The sequence below is a fragment of the Ixodes scapularis genome, unplaced genomic scaffold (assembly GCF_016920785.2).
Source record: "Ixodes scapularis isolate PalLabHiFi unplaced genomic scaffold, ASM1692078v2 PGA_scaffold0__279_contigs__length_252992795, whole genome shotgun sequence".
Taxonomy (NCBI): domain Eukaryota; kingdom Metazoa; phylum Arthropoda; class Arachnida; order Ixodida; family Ixodidae; genus Ixodes; species Ixodes scapularis.
Genome location: NW_024609835.1, coordinates 170,233,017 through 170,254,082, shown reverse-complemented (window position 1 = coordinate 170,254,082; position 21,066 = coordinate 170,233,017). Strand labels below are relative to the sequence as shown.

Below are 21,066 nucleotides of genomic sequence, written 5' to 3'. Positions count from 1 at the left end.
GAACGGCCGTGATTCAATTTGATTAGTATTGGATAGCAAAAAAATCGTTTCCAAAGCTGTTTCGTATAAGTTATTTTTTCTCGTCTCAAGGATGAAATAAGGCGCACCCTATTTTGATATGTGGGATTTTGTTTAAATATTTTGCTACTACTATAAAAAATATTTCACTCTATCAGTTGCATGATTTTGCAGGCGTTATGGAACAATATAACGGGGTTATTAGCATGTTATAATTTAGCAATACAGGGGCAGTACAAAAGTAACAACGTCCTTGAAGCATTAATTTAACGAAAAAATTTTTATCTCACCATTTAAAAAAAAAAAAAGGTGTTGAGTCCTTATCATTTTAATATAGAAGAAACCAACAACACTAATTTATGAACCAAATCGACGGGTAAATATCCCGCTGTTAAATGAATTTTTAGTTTAGTTTTGATAGAACTGAAAGGATGGTGAATATTATTTAATAATAAGTTAGATATAACGTAATGACTCGTAAATTAGCCTCTTGTCTTCTTGAGAAACGTCTTGGTGGACGGAAGACTATGCTTCTGTTTGCCGATTTACGCGATCTTTACAGAAGCAGACAAGAAGACACACGGACATATCAGTCATAAATAAAACTAACACCGACGTATTGATCATGACAGATGAACCCCGACCTTAATTATGTTTAAATACGGAGATATTACTCGCGGTATTTAACTCAGAAGCCGATATAATAGCGTCATTGTTCAAGCGTTGCAAAATACCTAGTAGCTTGTTTCACTTGTCATAGACATTTTTGTTTCTTAATCACGTGCTTTTGGGTTTGATTCTTGAATATACCAGTTACCGCGAGTATTGTGCCTGCGGCCCGTCTTCAACTGGTATGTTCACCTGGAGTTCAAAACTGCTCCCTCGATTTATGCCTGATCGCGTCATAGAAGCGTTATGGTGTAGCCAGCCGCGATTTTGGCGGTGTCTCATCAGGGGTGGTATATGTGGCAGACGCCTCTCCTACTACAGGTCTCTCTCCTACTGGGCAGACCACGGAAGCATCAGCAGCTTGGAGTTGGGACGCCCCGACGAGAGCAACACTTGCGTTCGCTCGCACTTTTTGTCGGTAACTCTAGTGCCAACATCCAGAATATCGACATCCGACAACATGACAGCCCGGCTTCTGTGACGTGATTTGCTGCCACATCGAAATCACTTTTCATGCACGGGCGGAATAGAACGCTAAACACAGCAGTCGGAGACGCGAAACAGGCACCCTACCGCAAGTAAGAAACAAAGAGGAGCAACATTATACAGAACTAATACAAGAAAACAGTCAGATTAACTCTTGGGCTAGTAGGGTTTCCGTTGCAGTAATCTTGTAATAAACATTGTTTAATAATAGCAGAAAGTTTTCGTATGGTTATTTTAGACGTCGACGATAAGTTGTATACCTGGTTCAGTTCTGCATCGTCGAGGACTGCAGAGCCGAGGTCGCTCATCGGACGAAGAATGCGTCGGAGGGTCACATTTTTGAATGACTTGTAGTCGAACTGTTTGGCTGTTAATGCGAATTCTCGCCACGTTTTGGTTGTTTGCACACTCACCTCACCCTGAAATAGAAAGTTTTGGAGGATACTGATATTGCGTCACACGCATAAAGTGCTCATTCCGGAATGTTTTGACATTCGGAGGCTGGGAATAGAAGTAACCAGCTAAAGAAGCCTATAGAGTTACTGACCGAAGAAGAACGACATGGATGTGTGAGTGATCTGGCCTCCAGCGGGAGCTTCGTAATTCGAGAATAATTCGGCATCTCTCGTAAGAAAAAAAGACGAAGAAGCTCGAAGGACAGAGGCGTGTTCTTTCCGAGCTCCAGCTTTAAACATTTTATTCTTCTGCTCCTCGACTCCGAGGGCCACGAAGCTCGCCACACAGGTACGCAAACATCTTCCATACCCTGGTCAACCTAATCCTAGACCCACGGCTCGTCTCCATCACCGAGTGAGCAAAAACAGGCCGCCCCTGTGGGGCGGGCCTCACTAAGCCTAACACCGGCGCCGCGGTTCCGGCCGCCTACCGCCTCACCGCCATGCTTGTCGACACATTGTCGGAAAGCTCGCCCGTCCAGCCCGCTGGGGCGGCACCTCTCTCATGCCAATTTACCTCACCCGCGCCCAAGCAACCCAGAAGCACAACAATTATAATGAAACTCGCAAACCACGTAAACATCACCACCCTTCGCTTCACGTCCCTCTGCGCCGCCATTCTGGACGGAGCGAGACTGACTAAACTCGAACAAGAAGACACCTACATTAGGCTCCGCGCACCGCAAAATCTCTTGGCTATTGATACGTTTCGCCCGACGGCCCACCAGAAACTTCTGCAACTCACGAACGTCACCATCGACGGTGAGTCACATGAAACCAACTCCTACGTAGCAAACGATCCTCTGAATGCCCGCGGGGTAATACATGGTATCACCGCCGAAATCACTGACGAATACCTCTCGCAGCACGTTCGTGTTGAGAACGCCAAACTGCTCGGTATCCGCCGCCTCGGCCGCACGAACACCATTCTCCTCACCGTTGAAGGGCCGCGCCTTCCCCGTTACGCATTCATTCGCTGTGGAGCCTACCCGATCTATCCTCAACGAGCGAGAAGTAAACAATGTACGTTGTGCCACGGCATTGGCCACCGCGCCGACGTGTGCCCCAACAAGACCTCCTTCACAAGATGTCCCATCTGCAGCAAGGTCTTCCCCTATAACCACGACCCCTTGAACACACCACATGACTGCGACCCGCACTGCTTCAACTGCAACGGGGAACACCCGCCGTCCTCCTCTGCGTGCCCGGCTAGGGCGAAGGCGGACGAGGATGCTCAGAAGTGGCAACGCATTCACAAAAGACACCGCTTTCGAGCGGTCGCCCCGCCATCACAGGATTTGCAGAGCTGGCCAGCCCTGCCTACCACGAACCGCTTTGACATCCTCCAGGCACCGCGGAGCCAAAGTCGCAGCCTGAGTCGCCCACCGCACGACACCAAGACCGAACCACCGCACGACACCGCACGACACCGGGACCGAACACCAAAGCCGGACAAGCAGAAGGACTCCAACACTCCCAAGGCCGACCGAACGTCGCGACCCTCGAAGACATCAACCCCAACCCCACTGGCACCGCAAGGGAACCACGCAGCTTCTGCCCCTCTCCCTCCTCAAGCCCGTAGCCCCACATTTCACCCAACTTATTCCCAAACCCTCCTACCACCAACTCCGTCTCCCCCCTCCCAATGCGACATCATCGAAATGATCCAACAAGCCCTCGCCCCCATTATGCAAGCCGTCCAACGACTAGCCGACCGCATTGACAAACTCGAACAATACCTCACCACCCTAGAGGAGCACCCCCGGAAACGTGCTGCCCACCACCAAATAAACCCCATGGAAGAAACCCCGGAGGCCCAAAATGCCTGACGCCCTTCATCACCCTACACCAACCCAAACTTCCCTCGTCATATGGCAATGGAACTGTCGCAGCCTCAAACGGAAAAAGAACACCCTCCTGCAGTATATGCTTCACGCAGGGACGCAGCCGGATATCATTGCCCTCCAAGAGACCAACGGCAACTTTCCCCTTCCCGGCTACGACAGTTTTATACAACCCAGCATCGTCCCTAGACACAAAGGACACCAAACACCCCCTCCCCCCCAAGCGATGACGGTCACATACGTGCGCAAACAAATTCCAACCATCCAGGATGATTCCGGGCCCCTCAACTCCCCCACCAAGGAGCACGTAATCACCCACTCCACTTACCACGGACAAAAGGTCTCCATCATCAATGCCTACTGGACCCCACGTGGTCACGACTCCCCCCTCCCACCTCTCCAGACCCCTGTTGTAGCAGCCAAGGCACCATCGACTCTCCTCCTCCTGGGAGACTTCAACTGTCCGCACCCCAATTGGGGATACGACAGGACCTCCGCACTCGGCAGGAAACTGGACGCGTTCGCAGGCCTTCACCACCTTACCCTCCTGAACGATACGTCCACTCCGACACGCCAGGGCACAGCCCGAGAAAACGATACAACCCCAGACCTTACATGGATACGCAGCGACATGAGTGCAAGTTGGGATAACACTGACGAGAACCTAGGTAGTGACCACCATATCATACAGATCACCCTAACTCCCAAACACGGCACCCGGTAACGGCACTCACGAAGCCCCATATCGCAAATTGTAGACTGGCCGAAAGCCAGAGAGGCGATTGAAGACCTTCCCGCGTCTAACCCTGATCCAACAGCATGGTGCGCCAACATCATGAACACCGTGGCGAAATACACGCGCCATGTTAAGCGCACTGAAGAGCACCCTTATATTGACACCCACCTCCTCAACATTTGGAGCAAACGCCGCAGAGTCGTTAAGGCTTGGAAGAAGAACAAATCCAGCACCACCCTCCAAGAGAAGATCGCATGCCTTACCTACGAAGCTCAAGAGTATGCAGACCAACTAGCCACGGACACATGGCTCAAGACATGCGATAATATGAATGATCACCTTCACACTCCTAGAGTGTGGCAGATCATGCGCACCCTGCTCGGCCAGAACCGACCCCGTAACACTTTACAGAAACTGCAACTGGCATTAGACGCGTCGTCATCGGAACTCACCAACCAAATCAGAGATGTTTTCTATCCGCACTCTCTACAAAGCATTCAGAGGCCAGATTCTCAAAGCGAACTTACGACGAAAAAAATGCGTACGACAAATTTGAGAGAAAATCCGTATTCTCGAAACGAAATTGTCGTAACTTTTGCGCAGGTTACGACAAAATCCTACGACAGCTCCGAAGCTGTCTTACGCACTTTCTACGATCAAATTAACATGGCCGACAACGTCGCTCAGTTGCTCGGTCGCGACGACCCAACGGACATTTATTTTTCTACCTGCTCTTCTTGCGCGTCCCGACTTCAAGCAGCAAGAAAAAAATGAAGAAGTACTTGAAACCGACCACGACGAACATGAACGCTGGATCCAGACACCCGGAAAAGGCAACAAAGGCGACGATCCCACCGACCAAGCGAGCTCGGCAGAATATATAGGCCTAGCAGGCACTCCGACCCGTTCCGGCGCAGCATTGCTCAGACGGCCCTTGGCCAAGACCGTCTGCCCACGACCGGCTGGCTTGCTGAATGGAATATGCCCGCGCGACCCTTGTGGACCCTCCCCGTATGAATAGTTTGATAGCTGAACTAAATTTCAGAGGTCAACCGATTCCCCTTATCATCTCGATCACCTTGTTTTCCGAGGCAGCGGTGACGAACGCTGTCGTCGAAAAGGGACTCCTCGATATATCTCCTTGGTTTGTGTGATATAGAGCTCAAATAAACGCCGTATGGATTACCTTCGCAACACGGTATGTACACTTTGTTATTAGTATGCCATTTTTAACTGTCGAGCTGTATCAGTTTGTGGGAGCTACGCGATGCCGGTCCAACCTTTCTTTGCCGAGTGTCACGTCAGTATCGAGTTGCAATCGTAGAAGATCGGTCCCGAAGCGCTTACCGAAACGCAGTCTGAATCCAGCACTTCGATCAAACGCACGCGTCCGCTCCGAGTGTGAACAGGTATTTGCGTGACTCTTGCTGACACTCTCGTAGTTCAAACGTATTTTTTTTAACGTCGGCTCACTCCTGCATTTCCGAGCCCGCGAGAAACGCCGTGGCGGTTTGTATCCTTCTACGTCGCTTTGCAAACGACTGGCACGGACACGAACCCCAGACATGCGGTGGTGGAAAGGTCGCCCGTGTTTATGAGAATACATTTACACACAGACAGGACAGGACATACACGGAGCTGTCTATGAACGAGTGGTTAGCCTGCGTTTGTTGTTAAAAATCCACGTGCTCCGAACTATGCCTAGCTCTCTAATTGGTTGTTCGTTTTGCCGAAGACGCCGTTGCCATAGCAACAGCACCGGAAGTCATCGTTTCTCCGTAAGAGATCGTAACTTTCCTCCTCTCACTTAAGAACGCGTTTGTGAATACCGTTCTCGCCTCATCTTACGATGATCGTAACTTTACGAACTTCGTAGCTAAGTTGTCGTAGGTAAGAGGTTTTTTATGAATCTAGCCTCAGAACCTTTACTATCCTCAGTCACCACCCGAGCCTGAGGCAGAGGGTATCAATTCGGACTTCACGTTCGAGGAGCTCTTTACAGCCCTTCGTTCTTTTACGCGTACCACGTCTCCTGGACCTGACAAAATCACGTACGGAATCCTCCGAAATCTTCCTGACATAAAGCTACTTGAACTGCTAGAGATTCTTAATGAGGTATGGCGCTCTGGAAACATCCCTGCGTCGTGGAAAACTGCCAACGTCCTAGTCATCCCGAAACCTGGTAAACCCCCAACCACCATCAGTAACCTCCGCCCCATCTCCATGACCTCCTGTTTGGGAAAACTATTGGAGAAGATGGCGCTTACTCGGCTGGAGTGGCACCTCGACGCTCACAACCACCTTTCTCCCACCATGGTCGGATTCCGCTCCCATGTTTGCACTCAGGACGTCGCCCGCCGCATCCGTGAAGATATATACGCGTACAAAAGCACAGCACAACTCCGTACAATCGCCGGAGTGGACATTAAAAAGGCCTTTGATGGGGTAGACCACTCGGCAATTCTGCACAACCTCGCAGACACTCGCCCCGGTGCAAGACTTTTTAATTACATTAAGAACTTCCTTACGGATCGAACAATTAGAATCATAGGCCCGGACGGTAACCCATCTGATCCTCACCCTCTCACCAAGGGAACACCACAAGGCTCTGTCTTATCACCTACACTGTTTAACCTCGTCATGAAGGATCTTCCACACAAACTCTCAAAAGTCCCTGGCCTCCAACATGCCATTTATGCTGCTGACGATGTAACCATATGGCCCTCAACTGGCAGCCCAGCAGAACAAGAGGAAACTATCCAGACAGGACTCGACATCATCCAAAGCCACGCCCGCAGCGTAGGCCTCACCTGCTCCCATGATAAATCCGCTTATGTTGTGATCTCCAACGATGACACCAAAAAAGGAGATGCATACCGCAACCTCATCCAACTGCGTATCGATAATAACCCTATACCCCGCCGCACCCACATCAAAATTCTTGGATTCATCTTCCAACAAGACGGACGAAGCACGATATGGGTAAAAACCATTCTAAAACAACTAGAGCAAATTCTCCATATGCTCCGGCGTATCACACGACAACGCCACGGCTTACGGGAGCACGAACTTCGCAAAGTGATCGAGGCACTCGTGTACACTCGTCTCATGTATGCGTATCCATATCAAACCCTCACTACCACCCAGACAAACAAAATCGAGGCTTCCCTCCGCAAGTTCACCCGTACTGCCCTGGGAGTTCCCGTATATGCCGCCAATACCAAAATGGCGGACACTGCACTTTTCAACACACTTGAAGAGAAAACAGCGGCCCATCACCAAGCCCAGTTACACCGTCTCTCAACCTCCAGACAGGGACGGGCAATCCTTCAAAGCCTTGGCCATCCTACGGAGCACCTGCCCCCCATCCCTCCGCCCCCACCACCATGGGACGGCATGCCACGAATAGAAGTACGCCCCATTCCACGAAACATGGATCCAGATAGGAACAAGACGCGCCGTCAAAACTATGCTCACTACCTCCCGACGCTATCTCACGACACATACTACACAGACGCTCATATCCAACCAGATCGGATCATCACTGCAGTCATCGGCCCCCACTCCACATCCACCCGCCTACACTGCGGCGTCCCTTCCCCAACTGCGGCGGAGATCCAAGCGACCGAGGAAGCCATCACCCTTCATGACCACTCGACCTCGACTATCACAATCAGATCCGATAGCCAGGCGGCGCTGCGAGCATTTGAATGTCAAGGCCTGCCAGATCACACCCGCACTACCCTTCAGGACTACATGGCCACTCACCCTGAACTCCACGTTCGTCTCGAATGGGTTCCGGGCCATCAAGGCATTCCGGAGAATGAGCGTGCACACGCTCTGGCCCGCGCAAGCAATCCTCCGGGCCCTCCGAAGCCTTGGCCGGAACCATACAACCCCCGAGAAGCTCGCGCCTCTAATCACAAGGAACGAAGAGAACATCTCCGGCTGCTTCGGCACCAGCGGTGCACCCTCTCATCACCCTCCACCATCTTCAACAGAGCAGACGCCAGCCTTATTCGCCAAGCACAGACTAACTCCCTACCTTGCGATCAATACAATCACTACATACAGGGCCGCCCCGGACAGCCTTCGTGTCAGGTGTGCGGGGGATACCCATCAAACGAACACACATACTGGCTCTGTCCAAGAGCCACGAGCTCCCCCACTCGCCCAACTCCTCTGAACTTCCCTGCCCACCTCCCCTACTTATGGGTAAATTGGGCCGCTCCTCCTCCTGACCTACAAAACGAGCTCTGGCCTCTCCTACTTCTTCATGTGCGGGAGATCCTAGACCCTCCGCAACGAAGAACCCTAACCCAAGTTGTAGAAGACGATTCCTCCTCCAGTGCGGACGATTAAGACGGCTCGGACCTGAGCTTTTGAATAAAGTTTTCCTCCTCCTCCTCTCGTAAGTTTCAACCGAGTACGCTCAGCCAAAGTATGATGAAGGGCAGCGATCGTGTGGTGGATCCGAAAGAGACGTCCTAATTCATTTTTGATGGGACATAACACCTTCACTAGAAGTCCCACTTCTAGCACAAGCTGCGTTCTTCGAATAATACTTCGGGCTACGCGCATCCAGACACAAGAAAAGGCGAAAAGCGCCTACTAGAGCAAAACCGCCTATATACCCCGTTCACTCTTAAAATGAGACTTGAAGCTCCTCCTTCAGTGCGAGCTCGCTGGCTTCTGCAATGCTTTGATTGCGAGTGCCTGCGCGTTCACACTCGTGTTAGCAAGGGCAAAAAGCTCGCTCTTAAAGCGGGGCTTTTAGTCTCAGCTTAAGGAAGGAAGAGAGTATTTTAAGTGAAGATATAAGAACAGCCGTGAGGACACTCAGCGATCCTACCTCTAGCATAAGCTTCATGTTTCAAGAGTCTTACATCCAAACCAATACGGCGTCTCCTGAATTTCGAGCACGCACAAGTAGCCAAAGCACGACGGAAGGCAACCAGGGTGAGCTGGATGCTGGACAACCTAAACAAACATTCAGATAGCTTTGTGCTCTTTTTGTCTTCTACCTTTATCACTGTAGTCATGGCCTCCGCATCATCACGATCATCTGGTGGCCATTGCTTATCTTTGTCGAGAAAACCCTATTCGACCGTTTGAAATGCACGCTACAGGAAGTGCGGACTCAGCAGTCCGCACCTCCTGTAGCGTGCGGCCACCACACTGCTTACTATGTGACGTCAATGTATCTTCTGCGTAATCAATAGCATGACGAGAACGGTATAGAGGTCTTTCAGTTCTCCCGCTTCTAGCGCGAGCTTTCTTTTCGATATCACACGGGCGTCTGGTAATCTTCGATCGTGCACCCTAGGGTGCCTTCATGTGCGCTTTGCTTAGGGTGGAGACATGTGGCCATTTTGTCCCACACTTTTATTTTTATTTTTTTATTCAGAAGCGCGTGAGAGAGCGTATCCCGGCACGCGTTTGTGGCGCTGACTGTGCTATTAGAGGCGAGATGTTTTGGTGGCGCCCTCCTATGGTTCCCCCTTGTGACGTCATTACCTTGCGAACAAGTTCGATGGTGTTTGTAAATAGCATGGTGGAAGCCTGAAATCACTGCGCTCTCAAAGGAACACTGCCAAAACCGTCGAAATTGAAGTTCCTTCATTCTTCTTATATGCGGCGATGGTATACCCTTTCCGACGTCATAGTCAGCTTTTGGGCCAATCGTGAAAGGCCGACCACAGCGACGCTTTCGGTCGCGCACGTCGCCAATGGCGACATTTTGTTTTCGTAGATTTCTTTGTTTTTTACCGTTGAGCGCGCGCTGTCGGCATCGGGTACTACAAAGGCTGGCATCACCCTAAACAGAAAAAAACATTGAGGCACCCTAGTGCACCCGCAGACAAAACAGAAAGGAGGGTAGCGAGCGCGTGCTGGAGGTCAGGCGTTGGAAGGAGACAATCTGCTGCTCTCATACTGCCAGTTGCTATACACCTTTCCAAAAAATGGTCCTAGGCCGCCGCCATGTTGCTGGTGCTAATGCGGCTGGTGCGACTCCCGCGCCCTCTGTCAGCTAGACATTTTCTGCCACTCTCTTGGACTGTAAAAACCCGCCCAATGCGATTCTCTACCTACGTTTTTGCGATTTTGGGTTCGACGTTTTCTGGTCCTTCTTGAAGTTTCCCCTGAATTGTTTTTATGCGTGCTGCGTACCCTTTTTGTGTTATCTTCCACTGTGAGAAATAGGGCTGGTAGGTGCCTGCCATTCAAGTTTTTCTGCTCAACATTCATGGGAAACAAAGGAGGGGAAGGACGTCGAACGGCCCTCGACGCGATTTTGCAAACAATGACAATGGCTTTCCCACTCCCAGAGATAATTCCTGTAGAATTCTCAATCCTCTTCAAAAATAGCTATCTGGATTGGGGTGGGAAACGGTTCAGTCGCGTCCGTTCCTTTGCCTGGTGCTGCTGTGAAAAAAAGGAAGCTCTCCCTAAGCGTACCCCAAAACGAAGTCATCTTGGATTCCACCGATCGTCAAGACGCGTCTGTCGTCGACTGTGACTGTGTTATTTGAGATCTTTCTCAAATAAATTCTTTTTAGATAACGCTGCATCGTGTGGTACGTACAATATATTGGTTCAATGTTAACACTCGCTAAATGGTATGTCCGTGTCCTTTACATCGGTAAACACGTTATTTGTGAGCTTGAAAATGCATGCCTTTTAGCTATCTTTTGTTGTAAATTATTTTCGACAGCTAAGCGCTTTTTCATTTGACACGCGGCTAATCAGGCGGTGCCGTCAAAACTTATCGTTAAAAATGATCGGCAATAACAACTTAGTCGCATTCGTTCTGTCGCGCGCATACACAACAAAAATATTTTACTCTTTTTTTCATGTGTGGTACAGTGCTTTCTCAATGTCCTCGGGAAAGTACTTGTACCATGAAGCACAAAATACAGTGGGAAAATGCGAAAATTTAGACGCCAGCAGTGTTTGAAAGTGCGCCTACGGAAGCAGCGCCTATCGAAATCACAGTCCACTCGGTTAGGGTTAGCAGGGACGCCAGTGAGAGTCTAGCCTCGAACCCAGTGACTGTGCTGGAAAACGGTTTGCTGCCCCTGGGGTCGAGTGCTTCTTGGAAATGTGTATAGATGGTATTGGCTAGTGTCGGAGCATTTCTGGGAGATCTGTTTCTGCGACTGTCCGGGGGTGTTTCTACCAAGACCTAAAAAAAAAAAATCGCTACATATACGATGGCTGAGAAAAACAAGAATCTCTTTTCGGGAAAGGGAACAACCTGCCAGCCATGGCGGTCGTCACGGCTGAAAAACAACAACAACAAACAAATTAGAAAAAATTACTGCCTGAAATGTAATAATTAACTTTCTAATTATAGAAAAATACACATGGTTTCAAATAGAAACTTCCTCAGCGTCATTAAAGTGCCCTAAAATTGGTCAAATTTAGGACGACTTGGGAAGCGCGAAAGTGTGCTAAAGTTACCCCTCGTGCTGCAGACACAATTGGATGGCGATGCGTAAACGGGGATGACAAGAAAATCAGTGGACAATTTAAGGAACTCATTTGCTTCCCACGCTGTTCGTTTGAATTGGAGGGAAACAGTGCGTCTCCCCGCAATCAAAGACAGCCAGCCCTTGAGTCTACCAATGACAACAAGAACACCAGGCCTGCGCATGACACCATCCTTAGTGGATACCCGATCCGCTCCAAGAGGCAAATACGCAGGAGCTTGTCGAGAGTCGCCATTAAGCGACAGTCGTGTCAGCCTTGACGGCATTGCGTGCGAACGCAATGGCGGCGAAGCTAACGCGGACTAGGTGGCGCTTCGAAGATCCCCCAACCAGCACAGATTTGGACATTCATTGGCCAATGGCCTGAAATCGGTGTTTGGCCAGTGGCCAGACAGTGGCCAGCCATTGGCTGGTGACTGGCCTTCCTCTGGCCATTGGCGAATGGCCACTGGCCATCAGCCAGCAGCCAAGTATTGGCCCGACGAATGGCCACTCTTGGGCCATTGATTAAAAGACCATTGCCAGCCATTATGCTTGGCCGAATTCCGGTCTGCTTGGTCCACTAGTGATCACTTCGGGGGAGGCGCAGGACTTGTATTGTAGGTTGTATTGCGTACACCCACTAATCCTACCAATGAGTGTTCGACTCTCTGACCTCACTGTACGCTCTCATCTCCTCCTCTCCTTCAGTTTCTTTCGGTATAAACCAGTGTCTGCTGTGCTCTATGGGCGCCGCCATGTTTGTTTTTGCTGACACCATGACACAGTAGGGGGGTTGCGCCTTTTTGCGAGACTCCATTTTTTTAGAAACCTTTGCTCATATCGTAGTGCAAGAACGTCAGAAATGCATAGTCACGAAGCTCCAAGAACACTGATGCCACGAGTGCTGTAGAAAGCAATATTTTTTTTTATGCACAGCCCGATTCTTGAGAAGAGCCTCCTTTTGACATTATTATTTCCCATTTTTATCGCTGGGGGCGAGGATTTCGGACACTGGTTAAATATAAAGATATGATTTGGTTTGGAATTAGATGCACGTTAGAGAAGTATTTGCGTGATACCCAAACGTGTACGGCACTCATTGCAACTAAGGAAATGACTTGTAATAGATTATTTTCTAATTAGCTTCGTAGTTATTAGAATGCATTTATTGGGAAGTGATTGCAAGGGAAATCTGTGATTAATTTTTGAAGTAATAAAGTTACATGTAACCGTTGCTAATTTCCCTTCCCTTCGTAATGGTGCCTTCTCTTCGGTCTAGTTTTCTAGAAAGGAAATCCTGGAACCAAGTCTCAGACAGAAGGATGGCTTACCAAAATTGGTCGACTAAGAAGATAATTTTTATGTAATAATTCTGTGATTCTAATCCAATAATGGAGTGTGCAAAATACCCGTATGCAAAGCGGTAGAAAAATCTGTGTTTTCAAAGTCTGAAGAAATCGGAAAAGTAATGGTTAGTTTATCAAGTAACGGGCAATTACTTTTCCTCTCAAGTATTGACGTGATCTAATGAATTACTTTTTAACCCAGAGTAATTGTAATTACAATCGATTACTTTTCTAGAGTAACGTATATAAGACTGCTGAAACTCCCTTGTATATTGCATAGTACAGGAAGATATGTGTTTTCGCACCTTCCATGTACCTAACTCCGAAATTTCTAAATTCAATGCTTGGAGATCCCACCAAATACATACAGGATGTGTCAGCGAAGACTTTCAAAACTTCATAAAAAATAGTGTAGTTGAATAAAAAAGACACTCTTTTCGGAGACAAACTTACAATCACGGCAGACGCTGGAAATTGCAGAATCAGCTAAATGGTTAATTGAAATTTACTAGTTATCTTTTTAACATGTGAAAATAAATACAATATTCCCCCGACAGAAATGCTAACCAACACCGAAAGCCACTAGACCAACTGGTCTTAGAAATATATAAGGCCAGTGGCAGCACTTTACATAATTAAAAAAACTCGCTAAACTTTGATGGGTTTTTAGGTTTCAGTTTTTTATGGGAGCGCATATTTCTACGGTTACTTAAACAAGATACGTGCAACTGGACGATCTCCCGGCTCCGATGTCACGTGGTTCATGAACACCATATGTGGTGACGAATTTTCGCTGGTCGCCTATGGGCCTATAAAACGTTTCTGGACCTTTTTCCAATTTTAGGAAATGAAAACGCCCCAATATTTTCGGGAAATAATAAACAAGTCTATTGAGTTGCTCGTTGCTTTTGTTTCGGCACGGGAAGTAATTTTTAACTGTAAACATCAGTTAAGTTTGCAAATTTCGGTCTGTCTGGTAACACAGATGCAGTGCTGTGGGTCCCATAGCCGTCACGTAAACAATCCCTCGGTCACGAGGCAGCGAAGCGATGTTTGGGTCAGCACTATACTTCGCCTCATCCTGCGATGGACTAAAGGCCAAAAAGACGGGCCGCCAGGTCCAATCACGTTCCACGCCAAACTATGACACGCTTAGCATTGATTAGGTCTGGACGAATGACGCTCCGAATCCAAAAACGCTGCGTCATTTTTATAGCTTTGATACAGCGAAGAGCCAGTACGTCGTGGCTTTCTTTGCAATGTAAAATCGTTGAGCCACTAATTGCTCGATCCGAACCACTGCCCGCCCAGTCCCATCAGTGATCCGAGACGCGGGCACCGATACCTGCATCAAAGCGACATGATTTATGTCGCTGATGATCTGGCGGTTCGTAGCTTCTGATTTCAGTCCATCGTAGGGTGAGACGAAGTATAGTTAAAAGTGTGTACATATTTACGTTGGTATTTTAACAGTGTCGGTGATGTGGGATTTCGCATGGCAGCAATACCGCGAATGCTCGAACGTACGAGTGAGATAATGTGGAACCGTGTTTTAAAATGTTTTGGTGTTCTTTTTTGTTTACAGGTTGGGTACCACCTCGATCAGGAGAGCTATCTTGTTTTGACAAGACATCTTTCTACTTCCTCCGTCACTCACAAACTAGTTTATAAGCTGCGAATCTCTTCTTTTCTTAGTAGAAGGAGCACACAGACTCCCTTACTCCCGATCTTGAGAGCTTTGCTTCTTGTATTTATAGCATGGTGCCCTTTACTTGATAATGTTTAAGCTACAGGTTGTCACCATCGCACAGCTTGGGCTTGTAGGTGAGTTCATGTGCGTGCAATCCTGCCTCATATCATCGGCGCTGTGGATAATTACTGAACATGTGATTTTGGTGAGTAAATTGATCAAATGACTCACAGAAGAGTTTTTGTGTGTGTGTTCTTCGCTATTTGCAGATGCCGCCCAAACTGTTGCCGCACAGAAAACATCATCATTGTTACCTTTAAGAAATGGCTTTATTATTCATCGTAGTTTAGCGTTATCGCGTAATCCAAACTTTGTACCGAAATAGCGGGCACCACGACGTTCGCCAGTTTCTCATCTTTTTCGCTGCTTTCCTCGAACCGTTTTTCAATGCGGCTGTCACCGCTAACGCGATGGTAAACTATGGTTATTTTAGCGCTGCCCCGATCTTCCCAACTTGCACTCAAATTTACTGCACGACGAGATCAACGATTTCCACACTTCAAAAATCTCGGCAACGCTGACGACGTTAATTTTTTTCTTTAAATGGCGCACAGTAGATCCGCCAAGTGTTAACGAAGCACGTATTGCTCAGACGAAGACGCTCCACAAAAACGGCTCTTTCTTATTGTTTTCTATTGTTTTCTCGCTTCCTCCTCCTCTCCGTTTTCGTGACAAGTCGCTCCGTGTTTTGAGTTGCATGTACTACTACCTATAATTTTAGTCGCCCTACAGCTTTGCGCCTATAGTCCTGTTCCCCATTGGCCGAGACGCACAACATAGGTGTGTCATCCTTCCCTCCTAGGATGGAGGGAAGGATGACACACCTATGTTGTGCGTCTCGGCCAATATGCGTCTCGGCCGAGGTGACTTCGCGCCTCGAAGACCAGGAACCAGGACCGTGTCAGCAAAGATGCGCTCACATAACAAACCGAAACTTAGAAACGCGTTCAAACTTGGCGTTTTTTGGGAAAACCGTAAAATGCTACCCTGCACTATATCTTTCTGAAACAAATTGATTTAGTGTTTTTCGATTATGCTTACAAAGCTTCTCATTGGGTTCTTACGTTTATTCCTTGAAATTTGTTATTTAGTAGAGATTAGTTAATTAGTATGCTTTTTGCAATCCTTGACATTCGCCGTCGCTGGCATTATGTTCCGGCATCGATATTTTTTATGAACCACCCTATTTTGGCGATTTTCGAAAGCATTCATGAAACACCCGGTATATATGCAGGGTGTGCGATTTTAAGTCGAACATATTTAGAAAAAATGGAGTGAGAGTGAGCTTATTGTCGTTTTCGCCACGTATTTATCACGCGCGGAGGACATTAGATGAGGGGATAACCGTTGATGTAGGTTGGCTAATTAATCAATATCTGTTAAATAACTTTTAAAGTATTGACTTTAGGGGTCATGCTGTATATGCAGCAATGACGGTAATTATTTTATTTATTTAATGTGGCAGCAAACACTGCAAGAACACTTTATAACTAGAGTGGAATGCTTTTCTTGAACGACAAGAAGTCATCATTCATAATTTCAAGAAACGATGTGTCAAGATGATTAAAGAAGTTCTGAAAGCAAACCAGCGGGGACAAGCAATGCATAAGATTAAGGGCAAATATGCGATTGCAGCGAAACTGTCTCACAGGAACTTTAATCTGGATGTGAGTGTGAGATAGCATGATTGACCGGATAGAGGAACCGAAGGACAGGGACAAAGTGCGGAAGGTAACGACAACGCGGAGCGCACTCGGAACTGAAAGCTTATTAGGAAAAGACTGACCTAAATACTTTATTAAAACCACGTCACTTCCAGCCACCTCACTCCCTGTCTCTAAGAATAACATTTCCTTATCTAACAGTGCCACAGACGGCTCAATGATGTATTTATCGCCGGCCCTTGTTTTGATGAAAAACGCTTCGTGAGTAGTCACAATTGAGTAGTCATGATACGCACGCAATCACTTGAAGAAAAATATTAGGTTACAACTTTATCATCTAGAGTTTTACTTAGTCAACCCCCCCCCCCCCCCCCCCCCACCAAAAAAAAAAAAATTAAATACAGTCTGATAAAAGAACGGCTGAGACAGGTTTTGTCTAACGTAAAACTTTCACGCGAATGTCTTTTTTAATCATTCTAAAGTTGCCGAAGCAGTGGCACTGAGGTTGTTCCAGACAACTGGTGCAAAATATCGTTTTCGGAAAATAAGGCTTCCGAACAAGACATAAAACACAAAATGGGTCGCGAAACACTGGCGATTCCAGACACTAAAAAAAATGATGACAGGATCACACGAAGGTTACTACTTCAAGTTCAGTTTCTCATCAAGCATTATATCTTATAATTGGAGGCCAGACCAATTTAAATGATTTGCAAACAAGGTAATCGTTTACCAGATATTATTTATGCAATAAATTTCCGCGTTTTTTTATTTTGGTCGTTTCTAGAATGTCGCTTAAAGAAAGCGTTGCAAGCCCTGGGCTCGACGACGCTTGAGAGAGTGTCGAAGTTCTTTCAACCATGTGGCCACTCTCTCGACAGCGTGTCCTTCTTGAGTGCGCCGTCAATACAAGTGACGACGTGACTGAACCTTCTGCCTTACCCTCGAAGTTTCATTGAGGGCAGAGCATGGGCAACACCGCCTAGACAGAAGGCCTCCGCACGCGTCATTACAGTCAGATCAATCGAGGCATGAGATCGAGCACGAGTGCTGTGTCAGTGTTCGACTGGGGTTGGTGTCCAATCAGCGCGTTGAAGGTCGTGCTCGGGCCCAATAGCCGAGTTAGCGCGATCCGACTCTGATGAAGTTTCATGAAAAAAGAGGAGGCCTTGTGGAGGCTTTCATAATTCTAAGCGTTGTTGGCTTGGGGCGCTCTTTTTAAGCGAGATGTTTAAGTCGGGCTAAAGAAAACGTAAGAATTGATGGATGAATATCTCGAAACCATTATCTTTTCGCAATTTATTTAAATCGCCCTCCTCTTTAATTATAATGGTCGTCAATATTGCAATTACATGCCCCGAAATAGCAATAAATAAAAGAGTAATTAAATATTTAATTTAATCAGCAAACTTCGATGATTATTCCCTAAATTACTGTTCGCCGAGCCTCAGAGATATATGGCGAAAACGGCACTGATCTAACCCTCGCGCATTTGAAACAAAATTCGTTCGAAATAGTATTAAATGCCTTGTGTATATATATAAAAACAATTCAAGAAGCGCACAAGAAAGAAGCATGGTTTAGCATTGACGTACCGATTTTTGCTGGTTGTGATCCGTCAGATTGTTGAGGTAGTCCCAGCTGGAGTAAACTGAAACACTGTATAACGTAGTAATGTCATCCGCAATATCTTCTAGATACCGTGATGCCAGGGCTTCATTTTTAATTAGTCCGGATACAGTTTTCAGCTTGGTTAGATATCGATCCTGCATTGAAAAAGAAAGCAATGGCAACTCCACAACTACAGCAGTAAAATGTGTATAAAAATGTTTACGTTTCAAGAGGATATGAAATAAATTTTTGTATTTATGAATTCGGTTGGTACTCAATTACTTCAGGTCTCTTAGCTGGGCGAAAGGAAGATGGCACGAGAGGTAGCGAGACAAAACGTAATGTTCGCGGTGACATATCAAAAGTACAACCGGAGAATTTCGATTTGTTTTTCGTACTCAAAGCCTTTGCCTTTTTTCCGTGATGCATTTGCAGTATAATTGCAAATCATCTAAATACAACTCACATACTAAATACGAAAAGCTACGTCCCTCTTACTTTGCTCCGTGAAGGTCAATATGCCGGTCAATATTATACCTTTTTCTAAATCACACAAGCACCAAGGAATATGGTACGAGTGTACACGCAATGCACGCACCGGCCCTTTGCTGCAAAAACTGTTCCAACGCAGAAATATAAACCAAATGACATTTTCCACGTGTGTTTATAAATTTCTTATTCTAGTGAAATATATTTCAAATTTGTTAAACGTGAAGCCTGCCCCGCCTACATTTCCAGGATTTTCGTTGGTGCTTGGGTAATTTGGCACACTGTCTCTTTGGCATCATTTACACGATCACGAGGTACCAATAACTTGGATACTTTTATGGTCGGCGGCGTATAGGGAGTATTCACTGGCGGCCATATCCGTGTGCGCTGCCGCTGAGCGCGTGCTGACGGCGAGCTTCCGCAGTTCTTTTGGAGCGTGCATTTAGCACCATCAAGGTTGCCGGTCTTAGCAGGCTATTAATGTGAGCTCGTACTGAGCATGCGCTCTGAACACCGCCCTCTGTCCTTTGTGCGTGGCATCGACTCAAGAGCTCAGCCTGATTGAAAATGCCGCATTCTAAGAATATCCTGAACAAGCCAACGCTCGTGCCAGCGATGAACATCGGTAGCATGAGCCATCTTACTGTTTGTTATGACCACGAGGCGGAAGAGTGGGTGCTGAGGCGTTTCTGGCACACGAGCTGCCACAACATGAATAACCGCAAAAATATAATATATTTTTTTTTGTAATTTTCTAAAAATTTTTTGGGTAAGTATTTATTAAGGCTAAAAAATAATACGCATGTCTTTGTTAATACTGCTGGAGGCACTTTAGATGGCGGTGCAGAAAGAAAAACAAACACGACCAATTCCTCATTTTGTTTTTGAAACAGCAAAACAAACTTACGTTCACATTATCGTTTCTTATAAACGTTAGTAGGCTAAAGCGGAAACAGATTCCTTTTCTGGGATTTGCGGTCTGTCAGGGTTTATTGTGTTAACTATTGATACAAAGTTGCAAATTTATTTAATTATATATTTTATATAAATAACAGTAGAATCGTGTAAATACAAGAGCCTGATATGTATATCAAATTGTGGTTTCTCAGGTAAGTGTTTTCAGGTTTCTCTGCCAGAAACAAGAATTGTTTATTTGTTCTCGGTTGAGAACCGCGCAGTGGTGATCATGCAGAATCTATAACAGATTTAAAGTTTTTGTCATATTTAGTAAAAAAAAAATCACTATTGTTATCAGCCGTAGCTAGTTTTTAAATTTCAGACATACAAAAGACAACGAAAGTCATAAAATATTTTTAATAGAGTCAAAGGGTTAGAATATTTCTGTAATTATGCCATTAACCCTAATACCTGAAAATACACTCTCGGGGTATCGACGCCCTCCGACGGTGGTATTTTGCTTAGTGCTTATAAAGGTATTGACGTAAAGTGCTCGTCAAATTTTGTGCCGTGTATATCTTATTGCTAGGACCTATCCGTTCAAAGCGAAATCGAATTATAATTAATAAGTAAGGGAGACGTCCTACCAATCCCTAATTAGGGAGCCGACGTTTCGAGGCCTCCGCGGCCTCTTTTTCAGGCGTGACTGTGCGATGGTTGTTAGGGAACAGTATGTTCGTTTTTTCTTCTTCATATATGATATTGCATTTCTTTAAAGATTGGACGTCCCCCTTTTTAGTTAGTCTTGCATGTCTCGACTAAACAGACATCTGTCAAACGTTTCCATTCAAATCATAATTTCCTCTGTCTGGCGTTCTGTGCGTATTGATTGAAATAATGTAGAAAAAGAAACTTACAGTAAATGTCGACACGGGCACACATGAACATGGGAAATAGAAACACAGGAGTCTGCATCTTATGATATCGCGTATATCATAGAATGGCGTTGTTTAAGGGCTTTGAATAACATACAGAAATAAATATAATGTTATTAATTTATCACAAAAGTAAACTGAATTAAGTGCCACGCACTGAACAGTGCACGATCACTAAAATGACTCACGTAATTGTCTTGTGCCTCGGACGAAGACGGACTGACGGTAAAGCACGCGGCGACAAAAAGCACAACGACCGTCTGCTCCCGTCTCGAGGCCATGGCTCCTTTCCGGGACCGGGAACAGCGTGAAAGGGCGACCTGTTCGTATCTCTGATTCGAGCGTCTTTACAACGAGCAGCCGTCGACCTCCGGCTTGAGTCCCGTGCAGTTGCCGATCATGTAATGTTTTCAGCGTAGACAGGAGTGATCGATCCTAAAAATACGTTGAACCTGAGAAAAAAAAAAAATGAAAGGAAAAGGTACATGCAACAAACGAAGTCAAAAATCGGTCACCGCCAGTTCGCCACTGCAACCTTTATCTTAAAGGTTTGCAATGCGCTTTAAGCGCCTTTGGAAGTTTGCTGACTGATGTGTCAAGAAACGACAGCGTTTTGAATATCCCGCTTCTTTTGCCTCACGTGATACTCTAAAAACACTAAAAGTAAGGGTGAAAATGTTTCCTGTTTTAC

General features: G+C 46.5%; 1 protein-coding gene across 1 annotated transcript in view; it reads right to left on the bottom strand.

The window, feature by feature from the left end:
• The window catches only part of LOC8041020 (angiotensin-converting enzyme-like), a 71,163-nt gene extending 50,507 nt beyond the window's left edge, over window positions 1–20,656 (bottom strand). Inside the window, exons 1-3 of the mRNA XM_029971055.2 lie at window positions 20,564–20,656; window positions 18,039–18,209; window positions 1,434–1,592 (exon numbers count right to left, since the gene is read on the bottom strand). Of these exons, the coding sequence (XP_029826915.2) occupies window positions 1,434–1,592; window positions 18,039–18,209; window positions 20,564–20,656 (423 nt within the window). The remainder of the gene's footprint in view (window positions 1–1,433; window positions 1,593–18,038; window positions 18,210–20,563) is intronic.
• Window positions 20,657–21,066: the final 410 nt, after the last annotated feature.